Raw genomic sequence first — 24,060 nt, forward strand, 5'->3', positions numbered from 1 at the left:
GAAAGGATGATTTATTCTGACTTACTAAAACCACAGGCAAAAGCAGAAGCTCCTGTGAATAAGGATCTAAGCCAGAACAGAAAATTACCATGGGTAAATCTTAATGGTCTGGTTCTGTATCCATGACAGCCTCCATCAGGATGTGCTATGATGCCATTCTGGAGTGAAATGAATATAGTGTTCTTCTGTTAGCTTTTAAATGTTGCATTTTCTTTTTTAAAAAAAGCCAAATTGAAACCAGATATTTGGAGCTGTCAAAGTGAAAATACCATTTCACTGTGTACAAATGCTTTATCTTCATGACTTATCCAGTTGGTTCCAAATTTTACTTTTTTGCAGGAAGGAGCTCATGATCCCTTCAGTTTGTCCATGCATCTAACTTGAAGTGGTGTGGGTTTAAGTGGAAGTGTTTTTCAATATTTAATATACACACTTAGAAAAGGAGTGACTTGAGGGAAAGAAGATAACTGATTAAAGATAACTACATGAAAAGGCAAAATATCTTTAAAATTATTTATATATTCAGTATTTTTAGTCTTTTTAACCAGTTCTTGAGCATGTGAATTTTAATAAATTTCTCTGTAAGCGAGTTTGGCACATGGCAAATTTAATGTAAGCAATGTTGAGTTACTGTTTTCCAACATAACAACAGTCATAATTAAGAATGTTAGCAATATTTCATTTAGATATATTTCTTATCTGAACAGATACATTATCTGTACCCAGAGAAATGAAAAAAAACCCCCACATTTAATGTAAAGTTTTATGAATCAACACCTTTTTATGGTTACTGACAAGTGAAACAAAGTTTAGGAATGTAAGTAAAAGCTACCTACATGGAATGAGTTTAAAATCTACTTAAACACTCAGGGTTTGGCTATGTGGTTTGAGTGAGTTAAAATTAATTAGTTGAAATATGTTTTTGATAAGCAGTATTGTTTTAAGTAATGTGGTAATGGATAAATGAGTGGCTTTCCCAATTCAAAGTGAAAAATTAAAGGAGAAGTTAGAGGGCCTTTCACATACTAGAGGACTTTAAAGGCAGAGAAATACTTAACTAATGCAGTGCCATTCTGTGAAATTTAGTGGTAAACAGAAGATCAGCAACTCTATTTGTGATGAACTAGGTGAAAGCTGCCTTAAGTGGTACCAGTGTAAAGGACTCCGCAGTTCCCGAAGTCTCACTGCATCCTTTATTAAGAGATGAGTGCGAGGGATCTCCCCAGAGAGGCAAGTCAGTCTCCTGTCACTCTGTGAGTGGCTCTGAAGCAGCAGGGGCTGTTGTGAGGAGCAAAGGAGTGGCTGCTTGAAGACATCCCCAAGGATTTTTGGAAGCTGGCTCTTCTACCTCCCTCCAAATGTGGATCATCACAAGAGCAGAGATTGCATCTGGCTGCAGTGAAGATTTATGTATGTTGGCTGCCTGGATCTCAGTGAATTGTTTGAAAGATATTTAGCTCAAATTTTGTGTTGCAGCTTTCCACAGTTAAACTATTTTCTTTATGTGGGATAAAAGGCACCAACTGCTCTGTAATTTTCCACCCTGTCTTTTAAAGGAGTTCTGATCTTGGCCATACCTGGAACCATGGAGGCAGTCAGTTGGGGTTTTTCTGACTTCTACATAGGTAATAGAACCCTTGCTTTCCCCTAAACCTAGGTGGGGCTCAGGGGAGGGGAGTGGGATAGTTTAGTAACTATCTGCCTAAGAAGTAATTCCCTTAGTCAAGAAGAGAGCGCAAGCTTTTTTTTCAAATGCTCTTTTCTTTTTGTATTAAGAACACATTTAAAATCAGGATTTTTAAATAGTTTCATTTTTGACCTAACTAAAATAATGCTTATGTCATGTTTTGTAAGTGAGTTCACACTGAAGTTGATTGTAACTCAGTTCTTATTTACACAGAGCAAATGGTAAAATTATTGATGAAACCACCAAGGTGGTAATTATTTTATATAAGCTTGAATTATGTAGAAAACCTGCCTGTTTTCAGGCATTATTAATAGACTGTCATTTCCATTATGAACATAATTTTTTTACTAGTTTGCAAGACAAAGCAAGCATAATTAGAGTGGAAAAAAATGTTTCTTAGGTACCCAGTATAAAATACAGAGCCTGTTTATGCAACAGGGTAAGTTCTGTGATGACCTGGACTATGGTTTAGGCAACTCTGTAAAATTAGACATGTGAACTAGAAAAAAAAAGCTTGTTACTTCAGGGGGGAGGAAATAGTGAATTTTGGGACATTTAAGTTATTTTCAGTATAAAGTAGATTGAATGTGAGTTTAAAAAAAAATTTTTTGGCAATTTTCGCGTGTATCTCAGACCTAGCATGTAATGGGCATTTTCTGTCTGGCCTGTTTTTCCCTGTTAATTTCCACATAAAGGAGTATTTCACTATAACAGAAGGATTTAAGCGGATTTAAAGTTTTCCATTTAAACCAAAATTCTTATCCTTAAATTTATAAACTAATCTTTTAAACTGATTTAATTACTTATAGTAGTTAAATTGAAAGACAATAGTATGTCTTAAACATTCTAATGCAAAGAGTTTCCTTAGGTACCAATCACAGTTTATATAATGGAGATGTATCTAGCTGTCTGAAATAGAAATAAACTGTTGGTTCAAATGATTTTAGAGCTGTTCTAGCACAGCGTATCCACACAACAGGTGGAAGTGCCTCCTTAATTTTTTTTTTTTCCATAAGGATAAATAATGCTTCTGAATTTCCAGTTCTTAAAAATTTTGAGCTGCCTTAACTCTATGTGGCTAAACAAAATCAGTGTAGTATTGATTAAATGATTTCCATGCTGTACTCTTGTATACATGGTGTACATTTAAGTGAGGCATGCAGTGCTGGAGCTTTGGAAGAGAAAGGAGGAGTGCCAAAGTTTAGGGCAGGTTGCTTTGTTAGGGTAAAAACACTGAATGCAGTATGGGACTCTTTGAATGTTTTGTTAATTCTTTGATGCATATGCCTTAATTATTGGAGAAGGAATGCTTTTCCCTGCAGGTCTTCGTCCTTCCTCTGTTTGCTCTCCATGCTGCTTGTAGTTTGAGGGTTTTTTTCCTGTGTGTGGGCCAGAGAGTTTGGACTTCAAAGTTCAGAGGAAGTTGATTTTGTTCTCTACCAGTCTCTGGATGGTATAGGATTTCCTAAGGGCAGCCATCAGTATTGATGTATGGGTGTATACAAGAGCAGGTACATTGATCAGAAATGTTTGTGTCATTAGTTGACAGCACTCACTTAATACATGGTGTTTTTCTGTCTCTTGAAGGATAAGGTGAATTATCTTAGTAGAACATAGAATGGTGATGGTTGATGGTGAGAGTGAAATGTTCTGAAACGAGCATTGGAAAGCACTGCATATGCATTTGCTCAGTATCCAGCTGAATCATCAGCATACATTCTCTGTGACCTCACCCCTTTGCTCAGAATTGCGGACATTTTGGAAGAGGGAGAAAAATATGGAAATCTTTCCATTCTTCAAATTTTGCTGAATTTTATTACTTTATTGTCACTGAGTTACATTAAATTATCCACATATGGTTTAAATAAGCAGCCAAAGTAGTGTACTTTTCTTTTTTGACTATTCTATTAAAATCTACTTTTTATACTTCATATATAAAGTTGAAATGTTTTGTCAGCTGTGCTGGATGCTACACAATTTAAAAATTTGCTATAAAACCCTGTTTTCAATAACTTAGGTCTTTGGACACTTCAGTTGTTCTGTGTTTATTTATATGGTCACTTTAATATTTTGCCTTTAAAAAAAGAAGCCATTGTGTTTGTAAAAATGATTGTACTGTACTGTTTATATTTGCCAGAATGTTCATAGCATCATAGAATCATTTAGGTTGGAAAAGAACCTTAGGATCATTAAACATAAAAACTGTATGTTATTCAGGGAAGTAAACAAACAATAATACATGCCTTTGGCTTACTCTTCATATTGAAGGATTTTTGGTACAGTTACTTCCCTCCTCACCACTCTTCATCTTTTCTGAAACAATATGTGTTCCTGAGTTTGTGGAAAGCATTCCTCAAGGGCAGTAGGTACAGGACATTCAGACGGCAAGCTGTGAATCTCTAGAAAAGACTAGAGGAAAGGCCACCTTCAGACTGTACTCAAATCTAGCCAATGAAAGTTGCTTTTGAATTGCACATCCTGAAAGTATTGATCTTTAAGGCTGAGGCTGTGTATGCTTTGAATTTTAATGTTCCTCTCCGTTCTCTTTTTCTAGCTGGAACGCTTGCAGCTTTCCCTACAGGATTATAAGCTTTGATATTCAGAAGACCAAAACTGAAGGATGCCATCCGAGAGGTGCCTGAGGTATAGTACTTGGTAGTGTGTAGGAAGTTGTTAACACTTAGGATGATGTTTACCAAAGATTCAGTTAAGAAAGTAGAAAAGAGTAAAACTAATAATTTTGTTCATTACATAGGAATTCACATTATTAAATACATATCCATGTTATAATCTGCAAAATATTACCTTCTTGTTGCCACTTATCTCTAGCAAAGAAAATTGTGCCTGGGATTGATTGGAGTCCCATGGTCTCTTCATACATTATCTTGTTTATGCCTTAGTCTATGCTTGGAATTTTTGATTGTGGAAGCAACTGGCATTTTACATTTATGCATCTAAACTGGTGGCTGGTGATAATTTTGGGTCTGTGTAGTGCTCCACTGTTCAGGACATATAGCTTTTCCAGTTATATGAAATGTCTTCCAAGAATTCTCTCCAAATTCATCTTTCTGCCTTCCCTTCTCTCTCTTTTCCAGTGTAGTCTTTCTCATTTGTTTGTATCACCCATTGTTGCAATAGAGAATTTGTCATTTATAATTTAATTACTTTCTGGGAGCAGAACACAGTTCTTTCAGACAGAATGCTCTGCAGAATTTATTAACTGAATTGGTTTTCTGCAGAACTTGGCAGTAGTGTGATATGCTGGTAGTTCTGCTTTACAGAGTAGTTAACACTCTGATCTCGGAGCTCAGAAAACTCCCTGATATGACTGGGACACCTTAGCATTCCAGTTCCATTCCCCCTTCTCTGCCATGCTTCTGCAGCAGAAGAGAATCAGGACTTGCTTGCTTTTATAGCTATTGAATATGGAATCAACTGACACTATCACTACAAGTAATCAGTCATGTTATGTTTTAATTATTCTATGTATTTTCATTCATAAATTCCAGTTAAATTGCTTTTCATGTGTATGCATGCTTCCTATGTTGCTGGCACAAAGGTTACAGGCAATTGATTCTTCACTTTGGTCACTGAATTGAAAAATGGATTATGATAGAACGCAGTTTAAAATCCCAGATGTGTGGATGATGGTGAAAAAAGCAAGAGGAATGAAGGTCTTGGTTTACAACACTGGGAGAGAGGCTGATAAAAACAGAAGTAAAGAGAAGCAACTCTGAGTGTCATTAATGTATTATACTTGCACTAGTTTGATTTAGTCACTTTGCTATAGAAATTACAGAAGAGAAATAACAGTTAAAAATAATTCCCTTGTATTTTAGCAAGTTAGATTTCTTGATAACTGTCATTTAGAATATCAGTTGGGTTCCACAGACAGAACAGCTGAAGAAAAAAGAATAATTTGAATGAGTCATTTTGAAATGTATTTAGGCCATGTCCATATGTGAAACCTAAACTATCAGAGAGGGAGTAGAATTCAGATACATGCTATTCCTGTGTTATTCCTCTTCAGCCAGCCTTCTTCTAGAAGTAATGTTTTAGTTGTTGTCTTTCTAAAAGAGTAGGTTAGATTAGAGCAAACAGTCTGCAAGGCAGGTCTGCAGTAGTTTACAGGTACCCAAGGTGCAGGAGTAGGATAGGCAGAGAAAGGAGAATATAGCAGCCACACAGCTGCTGTATAGTATGTGTATGCAGTGAATTACATGATTGTACTGGAAAGATGATGGGTTATTCACCCCTTAAAAAAAAAAAAAAATCTTGCCTATGATTTACACTGAGATGACTCTGTAAACTCACCTTCTATAAACACAAATACGGATTCTCTGGCAATATAAATTGGTAGTCTCACAGAGTTCAAATCAATTGCATTGTTTTGTATCAAAGAGGATTTGCTGATATGTTTTGATTTGTTTCCATTTGCATCAACAGTTATATTGTCTCTTCCTTCTGCTACAGAAAAAGAAAGCTGCAATCAGACAGACTGGATTATATGCAAATCTTATATTCATACATGGAGATATTCAGAGGTGGAGAAGGCCTTAGCATTTTAAAACCAAGCAAACATCCTCTCCCTACCCCCAACACAAAACAGAAAATTGAAAAAACACCACAACACTTCATAAATATGAATATCCTGAAGTGGTCTGAGAACATTCAGTAACTCAGCATCAGACTTAAACAGGCCACCTGAGACCACGAGGCTTCATTCTTTTTAGTAGAACTCCTTGCATACATACATATACCCTTCTTTCTACAGGTTCTTCAGTTTGAACCACTTAAAGTTTTCTGGTGGTCCATTGACCTAAGCCCTTTATTCTCCTCATTTAATCCTAAAATGATTCTGAATTAGTCCTGTGAGTTCAGCTGACTTCTGGTACAGGAAATGAAAAATCAGAACCATTGAGGTTTTTAAATTTGAGTATATAATCAGGTTTCATAATGCTTTGTTATATTGAGCTTTTCTTCTGTTGTCGATGCTGTGTAAACACTTTTGCCTGACAGGGTTCATGACATTTTTGCTTTCCAAGAATTATCAAACTATCTTGTTTTAGAAAAAGTTGTTCTATATTTCTGACAGAATGTGTTTGTTTCTTACATTTTTTTTTTTGACAGAATCTTTCCCCTTTCCCCTTTCAGTGTTCAGGAAATGCTGACAGGTCAGAGGCTTTGTCAGTCCAGCTCCCATAACGATGCTGTCCTGGCAGCTCTGAACCAACAAAGAAGTGATGGCATACTTTGTGATATTACCCTTATTGCTGAAGAGCAGAAATTCCACGCACATAAAGCAGTCCTGGCAGCCTGCAGTGACTACTTCCGAGTGAGTCCCAAGATTTTTCACTTTATATAATAATATTAAAAATTATCATTGTGGAGGATGGGGATGGTTATAGATATCATATTGAAGAAGATTTAAATTTGAATCTTTGGAAAATGAAGGATTATTGAACATTCAGTAGAGTATACAACTTTAAATATCCATAGGAAAAAATGATAAGAACATAATTCAGGTTTTTATAATAATTAAGGGTAAGTCTTTCCCTTCCTCCCTCCCTCCTCCCCCAACAGAGATAGGCAGTACACATCTTTTTATGAATTTAATGCCCCAGTAAAGTCAGAAGGTCGACGATTTTTTTAGTATGTAGAAATGTTTGTAGAACATATGAGAGTTGTGATGAGAGGATGGTGGAGACTGAGGGAAGACGTCACTGTGGTCTTCAATATCCTCACAAGGGGAAGGAAGGGGGCAGGCACTGATGTCCTCTCTGATGATCAGTGACAGGACTCAAGGAAACAGCATGAAGCTGAGTCAGGGGACATTTAGTTTGGATATCAGGAAAAGTTTTTCACCCAGAGGTTTGTGCACTGGAATAGGCTCCCCAGGGCAGTGGTCACAGCACCATCCTGACAGAGTTCAAGAAGCACTTGGACAATGCTCTCAGGCTCATGGTGTGACTCTTGGGGTGTCCTGTGCAGGGCCAGGAGTTGTACTCAATGATCCTGATGGGTTCCTTCCAAGTCAGTGTATTCTGTGATTCTATGATTAGAATATGGAAGTATGGAGAGAGGGAGTTTAAATTTAATCTTCACTGTGAGGTTGGTGAGGCACTGGAACAGGTTGCCCAGAGAACCTATGGCTGTTCCATCCCTGGAAGTGTTCAAGGCCAGGTTGGATGGGGCTCTGAGCAACCTGGTCTACTGGGAGGTGTCCATGGCAGTGGGTTTGGAGCTAGGTGATCTTTAAGATCCCTTTCAACCCAAGCCATTCTATGATACTATGATAACTGCAATTTAATTCAGCTTGAGAGTGGATTTTTGTAGGATATAAATGGTTGCTCTCAAAGACAAAGCCATAGTAATTTTTTAAATGTGATAAAACGTATTTTCACAAACAAGTGTTTCCAAGATGTAAAATAAAATATTCCCTGGGAAATTTAATTTGAACAATTCCAGTCTAATTCCAGTCTAAAATTGGAGTAACTGAAAAACTGTGTTTGTTCCTAGGAAAAATATTCTTCATATAAAGCAATTCTACTAACCTTTATTATAATGTACCCACTCAAAATGTTGGACTTTCTCTAGCTCTGTAGTTGACTTGTATTTTTAAGTGTGAGTCATCCTGTTGTTAATCAGAGACTAAAGCTGAAATTAATTTAAAGGTCTATTTTCTCTAACAAAGTAAGTTTATTAAATATTTTGTCTACACTGTAATTTTAGTGTTATGAACTTCTTTATGGGGACCTTTTTGTCTTGTTACAATAGTAATACAGTGTGTGACAACTTATCTGTATCTTTGATTACCTGAGCAGGGTTTTTATCTTCCTGTCAACTCTCTCTCTCGCTTTCGGTTAGAATTTAGACTTAATTTATTCTGTGTATTTAAGAAATATTGTTAACCTTGATGTGTCTTTTGCTGTGCTGGCGTTGAGCGAATTGATTGCTCATTTTTTGAGCTTATCTGCATGCTTATGGGTTCTACTACAGCATAGTTCCTACTGCCATGGTTGCTGATGTTGCTTCATCATGGTGCCCAGGCCCTGCTGTAACAGAGATTGCTTTGCATTTTTTTTTTTGCTTTTACCCCAGTGCACTGAGAGGGATTCTGGACCTTTCTAGCTGTAGCAACTGCTGTGTATACTTGCCAATGATAGATATAGTGCCTGTTGTCCTGGTTTGTTTGAAATATTTTCATAAGGGTGCCATATCATCCACACCTGTGACACACTCTCCAGAGCTCATTGTACCCTGTGCTTAGAAACATCATAGGGTGGGCACCTGTGCCCAGCGTTCCAACAGTGTGCTAGGGACAGCTTCTACTTTGGTCACTTATTGATTGATGTTGAGATTTGGGGCACTGTGATTTATCCTGTTATTTCCAGTTGAGTTACTTGGTATTGGCTGGACAGTTATTACAAATTAAAATCTTAATGCCATTAATTGCTACATAAATATTTTTTATTAAAAAAGTATTGAGAGAATGATTTATGCAGCATTTAGTAATTTGGTCTGCCTCTAAACTCTTATGGTTTGGTAGGATGTATTCTTCAGACTTTAGGTATCAGGTATAAACATGGAACCTGTGATTTTGGAAATCAGGCAAACAGGTTTTTTTTATTAATAGACAAAAATCTTTTTTAGAATATTGTGAAATAAGATCTATATTCTGGAGGAAAATGGCATGTAAGTTACTATTCACTACATTCCTGAGTCTAATAATTTAGAAAAAGCAAGCGTTGGTTAAAAAGTAATAATGTTTTGTATTTAACCTGAGATTATAGATCTTTTTTATATCTAGGGGGATCTTGCCTGATTTGAGCTACTTGGATATTCTTTTTCTAAGATTTAGGAGAATGCATCAAGCTTAATTTCAGAGTTGGTGAAAAGAAACAGGCATTTCCAGAGGGTGATAAAGGAGAAGAGCAGATTTATTTAGAATTACATGAATGACCATCTGGAATTGCCAGATCTCTCTCAACTGACCATAAAGGCCAGACTCACTTGCTTCAAACTTAGCTGTTAATATTATATATTTTTTACCCTTATTTTTTTTCCTGGAGGAATTCTTAGATGAGGTTTTCAGATTTTCTATCCCTGAAGTCATTTATGAAGAACTCATTGCCATGTGAAATTTGCCTTTCACTATTTTTTGTGAGAAATCATCACAGGACTGCAGTGAATGGAATTCTGGGAACATCAGGTGTTGGGAGTTTCCTTGAATAACACTGAGATGACACAAATATACGTCAATGTGACACAAAGAACTTGCCTACCATAGCTTCTGGTTTCTACAGCTCAAAGATTTGCTTAATATCCCAGCTTCTTTTCAGCTCTGTGTGGAGAGGCTGTCATCCAGTTCTTATGATTTCACAGGTGTATTGGGCTTGTGTGGCCTTGGGAGCGGGGGCCTACGGGGGGAATTCTGTGAGAAGTTGCCAGAAGCTTCTTTTATGTCCAGCAGAGCCTGGCTCCAGGATGGACCTGCTGCTGGCCAGGGCTGAACCATGCAGGGATAATAGGAGCACCTCTGTAATCTGTTAAGAAGGGGAAAAAAAAGTTATTGTGCAGATGTAATTGTGGCCAGAGAAGAGCGGGATGAGACTATGTGAGAGGAACAACTGTACAGACACCAAGATCAGTGGAGAAGGAGGGGGAGGAGGTGCTCCAAGTGCTGGAGCTGACATTCCCCTGCAGCCCATGGTGAAGACCCTGGTGAAGCAGCTGTCCCCCTGCAGCCCATGGAGGTCCATGAGGATGCAGAGATCCACCTGCAGCCTGTGGAAGAGACCCAAGCCAGAGCAGGTGGATGCCAGAAAGAGGTCTGTGAACCCCTGGGAAACCTGTGCTGGAGCTGGATCCTGGCAGGGACCTGCAGACCCGTGGAGAGAGAAGCCCATGCAGGAGCAGGTTTCTTGGTGGGGCTTATGACCCTGTGGGGAACCCATGCTGGAGCAGCCTCTCCTTGAAGGACTGCACCCCATGGAAGAGTGACCCATGCTGCAGCAGTTTGTGGAGGACTCTTGTCTGTGGGATGGGCTCACACTGGAGAAGTTCATGGGGAACTGTCTCCCCTTGGAGGGACCCCATGGTGCAGCAGGGGAAGGACTCCTCTCCCTGAGCAGTGGAAGAAGCCACAGGTGCTGAAGTGACCGTAACCCCCATTCCCTGTCTCCCTGCGCTGCTGGGGGAGGAGGGAGAGCTGGGAAGGAGGGAGGGGTGCAGGGAAGGTGTTTTTAAGATTTATTTTACTTCTTGCTATCCTGATTTTGTTAGTAATGAATTCTATTAATATCCCCAATTTGAGTCCACTTTGTCTATGATGTTATTTGCTGAGTGATCTCTCCTATTCCTTAACTCATGAACACTTCATTATATTTTCTCTCCCTTGTCCATTTGTGGAGGGGAGTGAGAGAGATGCTTTGGTGGATGCCTGGCATCCAGCCAGCATCCACTACAGTCTTTTTTTCAGGTCTCCAGAAATATGTTCTATTCTACACAGGGTTCTATCAGAATGAATAATTTGTTTTCCATTTTTTTGCTACTATGATAAAACAGCTTCTGCAAGAGACTGGATGTTTGCGTTCTATGGAGGGTTTGTACAGTTTTCTGCAGTTTTGTTCTGTGTCTACTTTGATTCAGATGGAGCTACTTCTTAAATTGGAGTGTTTTCTTGAGCAGCATATTTTCTTTGAAATTGACACTTATGTCTTTTACTGGAAAGAACAGTTGTTAATGCTTTGGAAGGCTAACTAAATGTGTGTCATGTTACAGACTGGGGGAATTGGAGCCACTGTGTGAGGAAGAGTGAACAGAGAAGGCCAGAGGTTTCCTTATCAAATTTTCTTTGAGATTATAGTCTGGAGTAAAATCTTTTGCTTTTCTAAGACAAGCTGAAGACCTGAGCTTCAGCAAAATACTTAAAGGCCAGCCTTCTAGGATAACAGCAGGCCATCCATCTTTCCTGTTGGTGTAGTTAGTCTCATAGTTCCAGCTGTACAGAAACATTGACATTTAAATCCTAAGCGTAGCTCCTGGTTTGGGAGTTTGTTACATTTATACACCAAAATTCTGTGGGTTCTTTCATCATAAAAAAAAAAACCCTTAGGAAATTGAATACAAAGACTGCATATACGGAGTTACACTGCAAGATTAAACACTTGAAAATTAGAGGTTTGTTTTCTGCTCCTGAAGTACCTCTTCTTTCAGAATGTGCTAAGGAATATAATAGTTATCTCCATACTCTAAAATACTACTATAAAGAGTAGTAAATATCTGTATTTTTATGGGTTCTTTTTAATGCAGCAAACAGCATTTTAAGCAAACTTTTCCATATTGACATGCTGTGATTTGCCATTTGTCTCAATCTATTGCACTGAGACAAGGCAGCTGAGTTAATATGTGTGCACTGTGATAACTCTAGCAAGCTAAGTCATTTCCAATTAAAAGATTCTTCTGCTTTTTTCCCCTCTGGGAGCAAAATGAAATGTTACTGCATGACTTCATTAGTAGGCATTTACAGTGTTGGCAGGTGATTATATAACCTCAAGATTTTCTTGTACAAAATACATTGGTTTTCCAATCAGAAAAACTCCTTTCTTCTTCCTTACTTTTCATTTGAGTGGGTTTTTAGTTGCAGGACTTTGATCTTTCTCAAAAATATGCAGATTTTCTATCTAATCTAGATGAACAAAATTATATCAATTATCTAGGATAGATTTTAAAATGTCAATAATATTCTAATTCTTCTTCCACAATGAGCATGCTCAATTCTTAGAATAATTTTTCTTTTCTGAAATGAACCAGTAGATAATAGTTTTGCACACAGATTTTGTACTACTGTCACAGCTGATTCTTAAACAGTTTCTTCTTAGGGGTTTTCTGTGCTGACTTTCCTGCCCCTTGCTAGATGGTTTCCTCCTTTGTCCACAGCATTGCTGATTTTACTGAATATTTTACAGTGTACTGCATTGTTTCTTGATAAGGTGAGGGAATTAATTTTTATAAACCAATCCCTGAGGACTGAAAGGCTGATGGATGCAAGTAGCTTTCGAAGTCTTGCTATATTAATCATAAAGAGGAAAAGGCTCTCCCTGATATGTCTTAGATGTAAAGACCTAGTTCAGAGAAATCAGGACTGCCTGCTGCTTTTGCAGTGTAATGTGATTCTGTCTTTCAGTATTTTACCGCTGGTATGTGTCTGCTAAAGAAACAATACTTCCTTTCTATCATACCCAAAAGTGATGCTTCTTAGAAATTGTCTTTCCAGATAACCTATAAAAATGTAAGCTCTTCCCATTGGATCAAATCAGCTCTATTCTTCCGAGCAGTAGTTCTACTTGCAGTCCTTCCCTAGTCCCAAGCCATGTATGGATAGATATGTCTGCTTCTGAACTTCCTGAACAACAGGCTAAGAAGCAATGGCCATAAATTTAAACAAGAGAAGTTCCACCTCAGCCTGAGGAAGAACTTTACATTGAGGGTAGCAGAGCACTGGAATGGGCTGCCCAGGGAGGTCTTGGAGCTCCCTCTCTGGAGACATTCCAAACTCACCTGGACATGTTCCTGTGTGAGCTGCTCTAGCAGGAGGTTGGACTGGATGATCTTCAAAGGCCCCTTCTAACTAATGATTCTGTGATTCTGTAACTTACAGACTACCTTTCTAGCTTGAGTACTAGAGGAGGAATTTTTGTACTGAGTCAGGCTCACCAATAGGCTTGCTTTTCTTGTCCCTCTCTCTTGAATCCTTACAAGCAGTAAACAGATTTCCCCAAGCTATTTGTTTGGAAATCTGATAGTACAACTATAAATATGTCAGATGAACATCCCAGAGCTGGCAAACCATGCACCCTGCTATGATTCCTTGGATCTTCTCTTTCTTATCTTTGTTCTCACTGATGAAAAGTTATATGACATTTGAAACCTTTTGCATGAAACACCAAGCTCCCTTTCTGCCACCATCATGATTTATGCAAAAGTAGTAATATCCCAGCTATGTGGCATCTGTCATTTACTTATACATCCTTGCCATCTTCTTACTCTTAACATTTTCCCCATAGTCTGAGAACCCTCAAGACTTTTGACCAATTTCTGGTCTTTGCCATACTATTTCATATTGTCCTGTGCCATTCTCCATTATCAAAGCCCTTAATTCAGAAACAGTTTCCAACTGCTATACAAAATTTTGGAACAGGATATTCTCATCTACTGTCTGTTCTCAGTTACTGTCACACCAGCAGTTTTCCTGTATAAGAACTTTGATAAATAAGTCTCATTTAAATATGCTTAGTATTGACATAAAACTACTTTCCCCCCCTTCTTAACTCTCTGTTTAATCTTCCTTAGTTTCTTGTTTTTGTAGGTTTTTTTAATGCATTCTTCTTATATAAGAATGCTAACTGCAGACTTGGGAAGGAATATAGTCTTAGTAGTGGTTCCAGGCTTGAGATTATTGAGTTTATAATGTTCACTACCATACAGTGATGCTTTAAGAAACTGAAGGGCTGTTTTGGCATGCTGTCTAGCTGTTTAGCACTGTTTTTAAGCTCTCCTACACATGGGATCAGCCAGATGGATCACAATACACATGGTTCTGAGTGATGCCAACAATGCAGAAGATATTTTAAGATTCATAGTAGTGTCTGGTTTTGTGAATATGTTCCTTATATGCCACCTGTTGAGAGTGAGATGCTTGCTTCCCATTAGAAAAAAAAAAGAAATTTGTCTAAAATACGAGGAGGCCTGGGGAAAAAAAAAATTAAATTACTAGCATATTTTAGAAGTTTAAATACAAATTAGAATGTTACTGCTAATTATTCAGTAATCCAGTTATAGTTGAGTGTAAAAAAACCTGCACATTCCTTTACTTCTCAAAACATTGTTTAATATAGTCACTTCAATAGTTTTACTAAGTTAAATCAAAGCATTGGAAGTATATAGCATGGGTAGGTGTGAGGTGTCTTGTGTAATGTTTATCTGAACAATCTCTTTTACTTCTGGAGTATATACAAAAATGATTTGCAAATGTTTTAAAGCTGTCTAAAGAAATACTTTAATATTCTTTCAAAATGAGAAAAATAAGGAAGTGTATCTGGGTTATTTTATTTTGTTCGTCCTTATCTTTGTATTTAATGGGTTTTTATTCTGTGAGGCTCTGAAGCAATTTTTCTTTGCTGATGACAGAATTCCCACAGCTCAGCACTGTTGGTGCTATCAAAAACATCTACAAGAATCTTCTCTTTTCTGAATTCTGTATTCAAATTCCCAATAGATGTTATTCTGTCTGAGTAAATATGTTTCTGTTGCAATTCTCATAGTTCATAAATGAATTCATTGCAATTCTGTCAGTGTTGGATGGTAGACAATATGCTGTCGTATCATTTTGATGTTTTTTTCTTTTTCTTTTTTGAAGTGCCTGTATGGTAAGTGCATGCACCATGGTTGTATATGGCAAAATCAACTCTGCAGTTAGTGAGATAGGCCATAGTAGGCTGTGGCTCACTGTCTCAGATTGGTGTGATAACAGCATGTGGTGTTTGGCTATTGAATTGATGCATTTTTTCAGTTTAAAACTAGGACAGAAAGGAGTCACTACAGCCATGTTGCTCTGGTTGTCCATTTTCTTTACCATCTTCTTTGCTTACTCCAGCCTGTTGTAGTGCTAGGTTTGGTTTCGCAAGCTGCAGCTTTCCCTGAGAGATCAGCAGAGCTGCTTAGGGCAGTGCGACCATTGTCGCCCTCCCGTAGTCCATTTCGGATGGCTCCGTGGTTTTGCTCCGGTAGCTATCAGCTCTACAACACAGTGATGGCAAAGGAGGTGAGAAGGGTCTCCCCATGAGGGTTTCAGAAAATCTTTAATCTTACATCTCATCCCAGCAATCCCCAGAGGCAGAGAGACCCTGTGATCCAGGCGCAGGGGTATTTTGTCAGATCGCAGGGGCGGTACATGGGCGGAGTTGGGGTGCAAGAACCAATAGGGAGGACCCGAGGGAGTGGCCAGGGCTAGGAGAAAGGGAAAGCAGGGAGGAGATACGGAATCAGAAAAGCAGTGGGTAAACAGATCACTGCACCAGGCTGCCTCAGTTCAGTTTTGCAGTGCTGCCATAACAAGTGTTCTGAGTTTGGGCTGGTCTCAGCTGCATTTCTATGTGGCTTAGTGTTTGCCCATGAAAACCAATTTACTGGGGCAGGCCTGTGGCAGAAGGCTTTTTGTAACTGTTTTCTTCTCAGTTTCTATAGTCTGGTGAAGAAGTCTTGTGTTTCAGAACATTGTTGGATGCAGTAGATGCGCTTGTATATCTTGTAGTCTCTGTCAGTATCTTCCCACACAACCTCGGGAAAAATTAAAATTATTCTGTGGGTGTAGTGAAGCTGAAAATACCCGAGGGAATTATTTGGGCAGCATATCACTTTTAGCTTCAGTGACTAGGACCCACATACCATTTTAATAACATGAGAAGTATCCAACAAAAGAAACAGAGAGCTGAAGCTGGTGTTAGGATCTTTTACCACTCTTGAAATAGCTGTTTTTCTTTTGGCTACTCCCTCAGGGAGTGTTCCAGTCTCTTGTTTGTATAAGAAGCCCAGTACAATGCAATTCTGGCTTTTGTGTTGCTTGTTTGAAGTTTAGAGGAGATACCTTTCTTTAAATAAATTCTTCAGTTGCTTCATTGTCAACAGTGCCGTTGTTTTACATCCTGTTAACACCTTCATTTTAGTAGACTGAAATATAATATTGGCAAATTGAATTCATGTCACTGTAGGTCTCAGTCTTGTAAAACGTTGGATTTAAGCAGTGGAACCTTTGCATTTGATTGTCCTGAACAGCTTTATAAAGTGCTGCTGGTTGCTTATCTTTGGCAGGAGTTAGTCTGCCTGAGCCAGCCAGTTTGCAAACTTTTAGACATCAAAAACTTCTCTAAATCCCAGTCTACTCTTACTGAATGACCTAATGTGCAAGTGATGAATGAATCAAACTGCCTCTCAATCTCCTAACTGATCAGTAATGCCTCAAAGGAGGGAGATGCCCTTAGCAGCCTTAGGTGAGAGCATAAGAATGGCCGCACTGAGTTGGATCATTGGCTGTTTACTTTAGCAGTAGCTGTTTGAGATGTCTGGTGAAGAAGAGTAAATCCAGGGTAAGTGTGTGTGGTGTGTTCCAGAGAATTCCTCAGCTGTTTCCAGCTCAGGGACATTTTGGAGCAGGGTGTGATTCCTGTCTGTTCAGCAGTCCTAAGTAAGTCTCTTCTAAGCTGTTATCTTCTTTCCCACTGGGCCTGTGTAAGATTTCTTGTGCCCTGTACAGAGTGGACAACTGCCTGTTGTATGAAGATCTACTTTTGTTTATTGTCAAGCTGGTTTCTACCAGTTTCACTTGATTCCTTCTAGTTCTTCTATTGGAAAAGATAACCATTGGTTCTTCTCATGGCACTCAACCATCTCTTTTCCATCTGGAAACTTTTGACTTAATCAGATGCTATTTAAATGGAAGCTGTTCAGGATGCTTGATGAAGCCTCTTGCCCTTCTCCGAAGTTTGAACAGCTCTGGTGTTTTGTGAGCTGAGGGTAAGGGGATTGCATGCAATAGGCAAAGTGTAAATTTCTGTATGGGCACAGGATTGATTTCTGTTTTGTTCTCTCTTGCAAAAAAAATTTCTAAGCTTTGGTTACCTTTTTAAATTTTTTTCTTATTTTTATTGCTGAGGACCAGGATGATTTTTTTATTAAACTCATATGTTCATTTTTATAATTGCCATTTTAGAAGCCAACTGCTTCTTCCATACAACCCTTGCATAGTTTTGTCTCCATGGACTTCCTATCTGCACCGCTCTTCCCCTTTTCCAGAATTGCTCTGCATATGTTAAGCATGGGGTGCTCCACTGGAATCATCGTTCCCTGTGAAAACTGGCCCGGTATTTTCTTTTTCACTGTTTTATGTATTCAGTCACTTATCCAGGCAAAGATCTCTCCTCTTTTCTCTCTTGCCTAGTTTGCCTTCTAGGCATTTAAAGGCCTCTGTCAAAAGCTTTTTGTGAATCCACATTGTGAAAAAGTAGTGGTTAAAGCCCAGCATAGCATACTCTTCACCATTAGGTTGCATCCATTACCTGTATATATATAGAACCAATTTCATGTTTGTGTGTATGTGTGCAAAAATCAAATTACCATCTCATTAGACATGTGGAACATTCTCAGCTACTGATGAAATAACCTGCCCTTCCAGGTTCATAGAGTGCCAGCTATACAAATAGGCAACAAATATACACAAACCCCATTTTATATAACAATTAGGAATATTAGGACAACTTATGAAATGTTCATTTGCATTTTCAGAAGCTCTTATACCTGGCACTTAATCATCTACCCTGTCAGGGTAAGATTTCAGCCAAGAAGGAGTAGGTGTCAAGCCTAGAGAATATATGGGAATAATTAAATTAATGTCATTGTGGTCTGTTAGCTCAGAAGGGCTTTGTTTGTTAGAGTTGAAGGAAAAGCCAAAGGATAAATGAACATGGTCAAATGCAGGCTACTGCATTTGCGAAGAGATGATTTTATGGAGGCATTTGTTCCAGAGGAGGTAGCTGATGGAGGGTAGAGCTTAGCTGATGATGAAAACTACTGTGACAAATGACTGCAACATTAATACAAGCTTGGTTAGTCAAGTCATTCTTCTTTTATTTTGCAAATTGTTAGTGTTTGTTTACTTTTTAGGTTTTTATCAGTATAAGGGTATGAAAAAACAAAGAAAAATAGTAAGCTGGTTTTATTACTTTGTATAAAAATTTAATAAATATATTGGTGGGAATTAAGGGTGGTACTTTACCAAAATTGTGCTGTATTCTTAATGGAAAACAAGATTTATAATCGTAGTGAAAAATAGAATTATTTTAAAGGATACAAAGGTCTAGTTCAAACCCTCATAAAATGGGCAGGATATGAAAGGGGTGTCTCATAAAATGAACGATTTAGAATTTCAGCATTAGACTTCTCACATAACAAGTATGCTTTTGCAGTTATGATACAGAATAGAAGTAATTGCTATAGTTTACTATTGCTTGGAACATTTGGATGTCAGTGTCTAATGACATTCACATCCCATTATATAAATGGCTTCTTAAAAAGGTAATTATAATAACAACTAAGATTGTTACTACAGTTCCCTTAGATTAAGCCTTGCTGTACAACTATTGAATTAGAGCCTGCATACACTAAGGTGGAAAACTTGTCTTAATGGTATTATATGAAGTAGGTTTTAAAAATGAAGTCCCTTAAAGGTGTCCAAGTTTGGATCATGGTTTTTTCTTGGGGTGGGGGGAATCACAAGAAGCTTTGCCTCCCTGAATTAAGTGTATTGTGGTAGTTAAAATGCTAGTTCAAGAGCTAAGTGACTTTTATTGCAATTTTATTCTGGGCTTGCTTTTGATATCACTTGCTAAAATCATCGAAGGACGTGAACAATAGGCTTATGCATTCACTGGGAAGCATTAAACCAATTTAAGCCAAAATTTGCAAATGTGACTCATGCTTTTCTGTGCTTGACTGGAAATGCTGGGAAAATCTGGTTTTAGTTATGCTGCTTTCTTTATTCTCCAAAAGGCAGGCCTGCTTATGGCTGTCTATTGTTAGGATAGATTGTACATTATTGGAGTTTTATGCAGTGCTTTGCATGGCAGTGTCCTTAAAATTCAGTTTTCTTGCTTCTGCCATAAAATAATAATTTTGATATTCAGGACCACCTGTGATGACCAATTCATTTTGAAATATTGGAACTGTAGCTGTAATAGTTCACAGTTTTGTGGGGTTTTTTGTTCTGATACAGAGATGCACATGGAAATTGTAGAATTATTTTGTTTCTATGGCACTACTTAGATTTTGAATGAGAGTCTTTCTAGGGATGATGCAGCAACTCATTAGGAGTAGCATGCTAAAGAGTTCCTTTTTCCATATGGCTTAAATTATGTTTGTGTACCTAAGCAGAGGTTTGGGGAAGACACATTACACTATTAAACTCTGACTGTCAAAACACAAATTATGTTTGATGCAGTTTCAATCAAGGATATAACTTGCTAGCAAAAAAATTTTGGGGATTTTTTTATTTGTTTGTTTTAATATTTATGTTTTTATTTTGACTGGGAATGAAGACCCTGTGCCTTGTTAAAACCAAGAAAATTACTTTGTTCTTGATGGAATGTCCACTATACAAACAGGAAAATATATCACAGCCTTAGGTCCTCTAAGGAGTAAGGTAGCTCTTTATTGCAATTTTCATTACTTATTTTGAAAGATGCCAAGAAAGGGTTATCTTTTTGTATCCAGAGTGTAATGTAACAAGTGCACTGTATATATCCTTGAGTTGGTAAGCTCTTGGGGCTGCGCAATTATCTATCACTGTCTGACACTGGCATACTAAAAGAAACACCAAAGGTTCAGTGGAATTTGCTTTGCTAACAGTAATATGTGACACTTGAATGTTGTGCATAAAGTTGTATAGTTTGCTGCTCAGTTTTATTTCTTTAACTATTTATTACTATATATTCTCTTAAACTATGAATGATAGCTGACCTTTCCATTTCATGGGATTCATTTTAGTTGCTTGGCAAATGCTTATAAAACAATATTTAGGTAGGTTTCATAGAGCAGATAAATTACTGTAGGCTCAGTTATCAGTGATTGATGTTATGTGACATTTTCTCTGGGAATTTATATAGAACTTTTTTCAGAAGAATCGTGTAATGAGCCTCTTAATCATATTTCATGCAATTGGTATTGATGGATATGTTTTTCAGTGTGCGAGAGACTCCAGAGGACATGGCTGATTGGCTGATGATTGATTTAGGATAGACAGGCTCGAATCGGGAGGGAAACAAAGCTAGTTATAAGAAGAACAAGGCACATTTTTACATGCTGTAAAGAAACAGTCACATATTAAATTGGTTATTTGGGTAAGTATATATTGCACATCTGGAGCATAGTTGCTATTTGATGTGGGCATGGTCATCTGTCAAAGCAGTATTTTGACTCCTATTCATAGATTCTGAATGTATTCTTTTTTGTTGTGATAGGTGGAAACAGCAAAGGAAAAATTATATGGCTTATGTAATGAAGAATCAGAACATGAAGCTAAGAACAGCCAAAGGTTGTTTCAGGAGTAATACAACAAAGTAGATGAAATAGAGTATGATTTATTTATTTAATGCTACTGTTACATGAACAGGGAATTGCTATTTTTAATACAAACTGCAAAAGAAAATGTTTTGGCCTGAAAAAGTTTATAGTCCAAACAGAAAAGATTATGTCAGGGCTGGATACTTAGTAGCCCGGGTGACAGATAAGCTTAGGTCCCAAATCAGAAAGAATGCACGACTGATCTGTTCCATTGATGCCAGTAATATTTCTTACAGGCTTAAAATTACACATGAAATGGAAAAAATCTTGAGGTATCACATCATAACTGAGTTCCCTGAGCAATGTGGGAAATTGATCTGAGCTCTCCAAAGTGTTAGTTTACTCTCTTCATAGCTCTTCTGATGCCTGAGATGAGAAGTGCGATCAATTTCCTGTAAAGAAAAAGCAATGGAACAGGTGAATGTAGAATTAAGTGCATATGATGTGGGAAGTGAATTTGAATAAAACACTGCCCTTAATGAAGATGCCTAACTATTTGAAAATAATTTTAAAAAGAACTGGCTTCAGTATCATTGTTTAATTGTGGAGGCAGAAATTTGAGGTGACAAATCAGCTCTTTTTAAACCAGTAGCACAATCCTAGATTGTTGCAGTTTCGGAGACAGACAAGCGACAAGACACACTGGCCTTGTGCACAGCAGCCAACTTTTATTGAGTCTTCTTCCCCTTATACAGATCTGAAGGTCTGCATGGTCAATCCATGGTCAATTCATAGCCAAACCAGTTGCCACCCAGCCAATCAGCCAATGGCTGCTCGCTTCCTCAACGGCCCAGGCCTTCTCTCCAAGAGCCCACACTGGTCAGGTTATATAATCAAGGTACTTATATAGTTACCTTTCAGTTATAAAACGGGTATTAATTATAATTGTGAGGCCTTCAGGCCAGCTGTTGGCCACCACAATACTAGATAGTGTTAATTACTTGGAAAATTCAATGCAACAAGATAAATAGCAAAGGAAAACCTTGGTGACTTCACTGATCAATTCTTTAGCACTTAGTTTGCTAAATGGAGGTAATTCTAAAGTATCCCCGGACTTTATTATTGTGCAGCTAAGTCTGTGGTTGAACAAGAATTTGTGTAGGTCGGGGCTATGCGTTGGTGGGAAATTCCAAATGTTTGTTTTGTGTTATAGTGGACGTGGATCTAGGGCTGCTGGTTGTTACCAAAGCAGCGTTTGAGAAAACAGAGGGGGCGAATGTTACTTTTGGAGTTACTGTAGTTTGCTGTAGTAAGCTCAGCTTACTTGCCCATTTTTGGAAGCTTAGATTTCTTTTGAAAGTTGCATTTGAAGCTGAATCAAACAAAAATGGAAAATAATGAATGTCTTTTCACAATCTTGCTGAGAGAAGTTTGAGATATTTTAGAGGTTATTACTATGCACTGGAACCATGTACTTCTTTACTCCTAGAAGAGGCAGGGTATTTCTTGGAGGCCCCAGGTCATAGAGGCAAGTTACTTACGATTTCAGTCACAGTGCTATTTTTTTAACAGCGTAAAGCATAACCATTTGTTCTTTTTACATCATTTACCTGCCTCCTGACACTGCATATGTTTTGATTCTGTTTCTTGCTTTTAAAAGGCCACTAAGCTATGTGGAATTCACTGACAAAATTTGCTTGTGTAAAATACATACAACTTGGCTAAGTTGTTTTGTGATGATTTGCTGTTTGCTATGACTGACATGGCTGTAAGGTTGATGTGTACGAATGAGGAAAAGCTCATTACTCTCATGGATATGGAACATCTGAGTAAGTAAGAAAATGACTCAAAGGCAAGGAGCAATTTTGTATGTCACCACTGTGACAGTGAGCAATTTGTATTTTGGGGATTTTGAGTATCATCTTGTGTGTCTGTTACCCTGGTATCTGTTCCTGAAGTCGTATGTTGTGAAGGAGTCTATGTTGCTGCAGTGCTGCATGACTGATAAAATCAATGTGTATGGACATTTTAACAGTAATACATTATTCTGATTTGGTGGTGTTTTACAGCTATTGTACATTTTGCTTTTGAAAGTTAAACAACAGCATGTTGCTGTGCTGAGCATGGAAAGTTAGACACAATGATTGTTCTAAGCATCTTTTACTTGGACTGCTCTGCCTGGCATCAGATCTTATAACATCTAAGTCTATACACCCTGTGGTTATGTGCTATTCAGTTTGGAGCTCTTGTTGACTTTTGTATTCTATATTTGTAGGAGAAAACTTTTTATAAAGGTGCCTGTGACTGCTGAGGGCCAAGTTGTGAAACTACGGTTGCACTCTGTGTTAAATGCCCAACAGCTTGCTACATTTCTTTGAAGTCTAGTTTTCAAGAGTCCGAGAATTTTTTTATGGCTTGAATATTTTTATCTAAGGACTGTGTGTTTTGTTTTCTTTTTCCTTTGGGTATAGGTCTGTAGCTTTGTTTCAGGCCAAGATTAGAAGAAGAATAGAGGGTTGATACCTCCCTTCCTCCAAAAAGAGGAGCTAATAAAGTGTCTGCCTGCCCCACAAGAATAAGGCCATCCAAATCTGTAGCATCTGAAATAAGTGTGACCTCAGGTGGAATTCCACAAATGGAATACATCCATTTGTGACAGCATGTTGAGACCTGAATTTTGGAGCAGTTGCCACAAAATGGCAAGTGGATTGTACTTATTTTGCATTGAGGGATTTCATTTACGTACTTAAAATCCTAACTGAAATATCAGAATTTAAGCAATCAATTTATTTACCACAATGTTGGCTAAGTATACTATTGGGTGGCAGAACAAGATCTTTTATTTATTTATTTATATTTTAAGAAGCTGGAAAAAAGGATAAGTCCTCTCATCAGGGGGTTTTTATTATAAAAGGGATCTTTGGTTAACACTGGCAACTTGTACTTCCCACTCTTCATGAAGGTCTTGAAGCAGAAATGAGGCATTACCAAACAGATTTTATTTCAAGCTGAAATGTTTTAAAATAAAGTATAATAGCATTGTTGAATGAAGTCAGTAACTAACATGATTAACATTTCATGCTTAGCCAAATTTGGTAACTTTTCTGCTAGGTTTGACTTTGAATTGTGCATTTGTCCAAATATTTTGTATTTCATTTGTTTTTCTTGTCTTTCACTTCTACATCCACCTGAGATATTTATCTTATTGCCTTGTTTTTAATGTACCCAAGGGAAAAATAAAGTAGGCTAGTAGCCTTGTA

At 37.8% G+C, this 24,060-nt stretch overlaps 1 protein-coding gene across 7 annotated transcripts in view; it reads left to right on the forward strand.

Annotated features, from left to right (window-relative positions):
• KLHL32 (kelch like family member 32) overlaps positions 1 to 24,060 on the forward strand; it is a 122,536-nt gene that overhangs the window by 19,559 nt on the left and 78,917 nt on the right. For 6 of the 7 annotated variants that reach the window (XR_006014122.1, XM_042016608.1, XM_042016604.1 and 3 more), the window contains 2 exons: positions 4,242 to 4,330; positions 6,842 to 7,022. Coding sequence is in view for 6 of the 7 variants with exons in the window: in XM_042016608.1 (XP_041872542.1) it covers positions 4,308 to 4,330; positions 6,842 to 7,022 (204 nt within the window). In the remaining variant the exon portion in view is untranslated. Of the gene's footprint in view, positions 1 to 1,548; positions 1,626 to 4,241; positions 4,331 to 6,841; positions 7,023 to 24,060 lie in introns of those variants that run through there. The other variant, XM_042016605.1, reaches the window with a different exon arrangement.

The sequence above is a fragment of the Corvus kubaryi genome, unplaced genomic scaffold (genome assembly GCF_017639235.1).
Source record: "Corvus kubaryi isolate FWS band 111438036 unplaced genomic scaffold, C.kubaryi_AGA036_p1.0 split3-73, whole genome shotgun sequence".
Classification (NCBI taxonomy): Eukaryota; Metazoa; Chordata; class Aves; order Passeriformes; family Corvidae; genus Corvus; species Corvus kubaryi.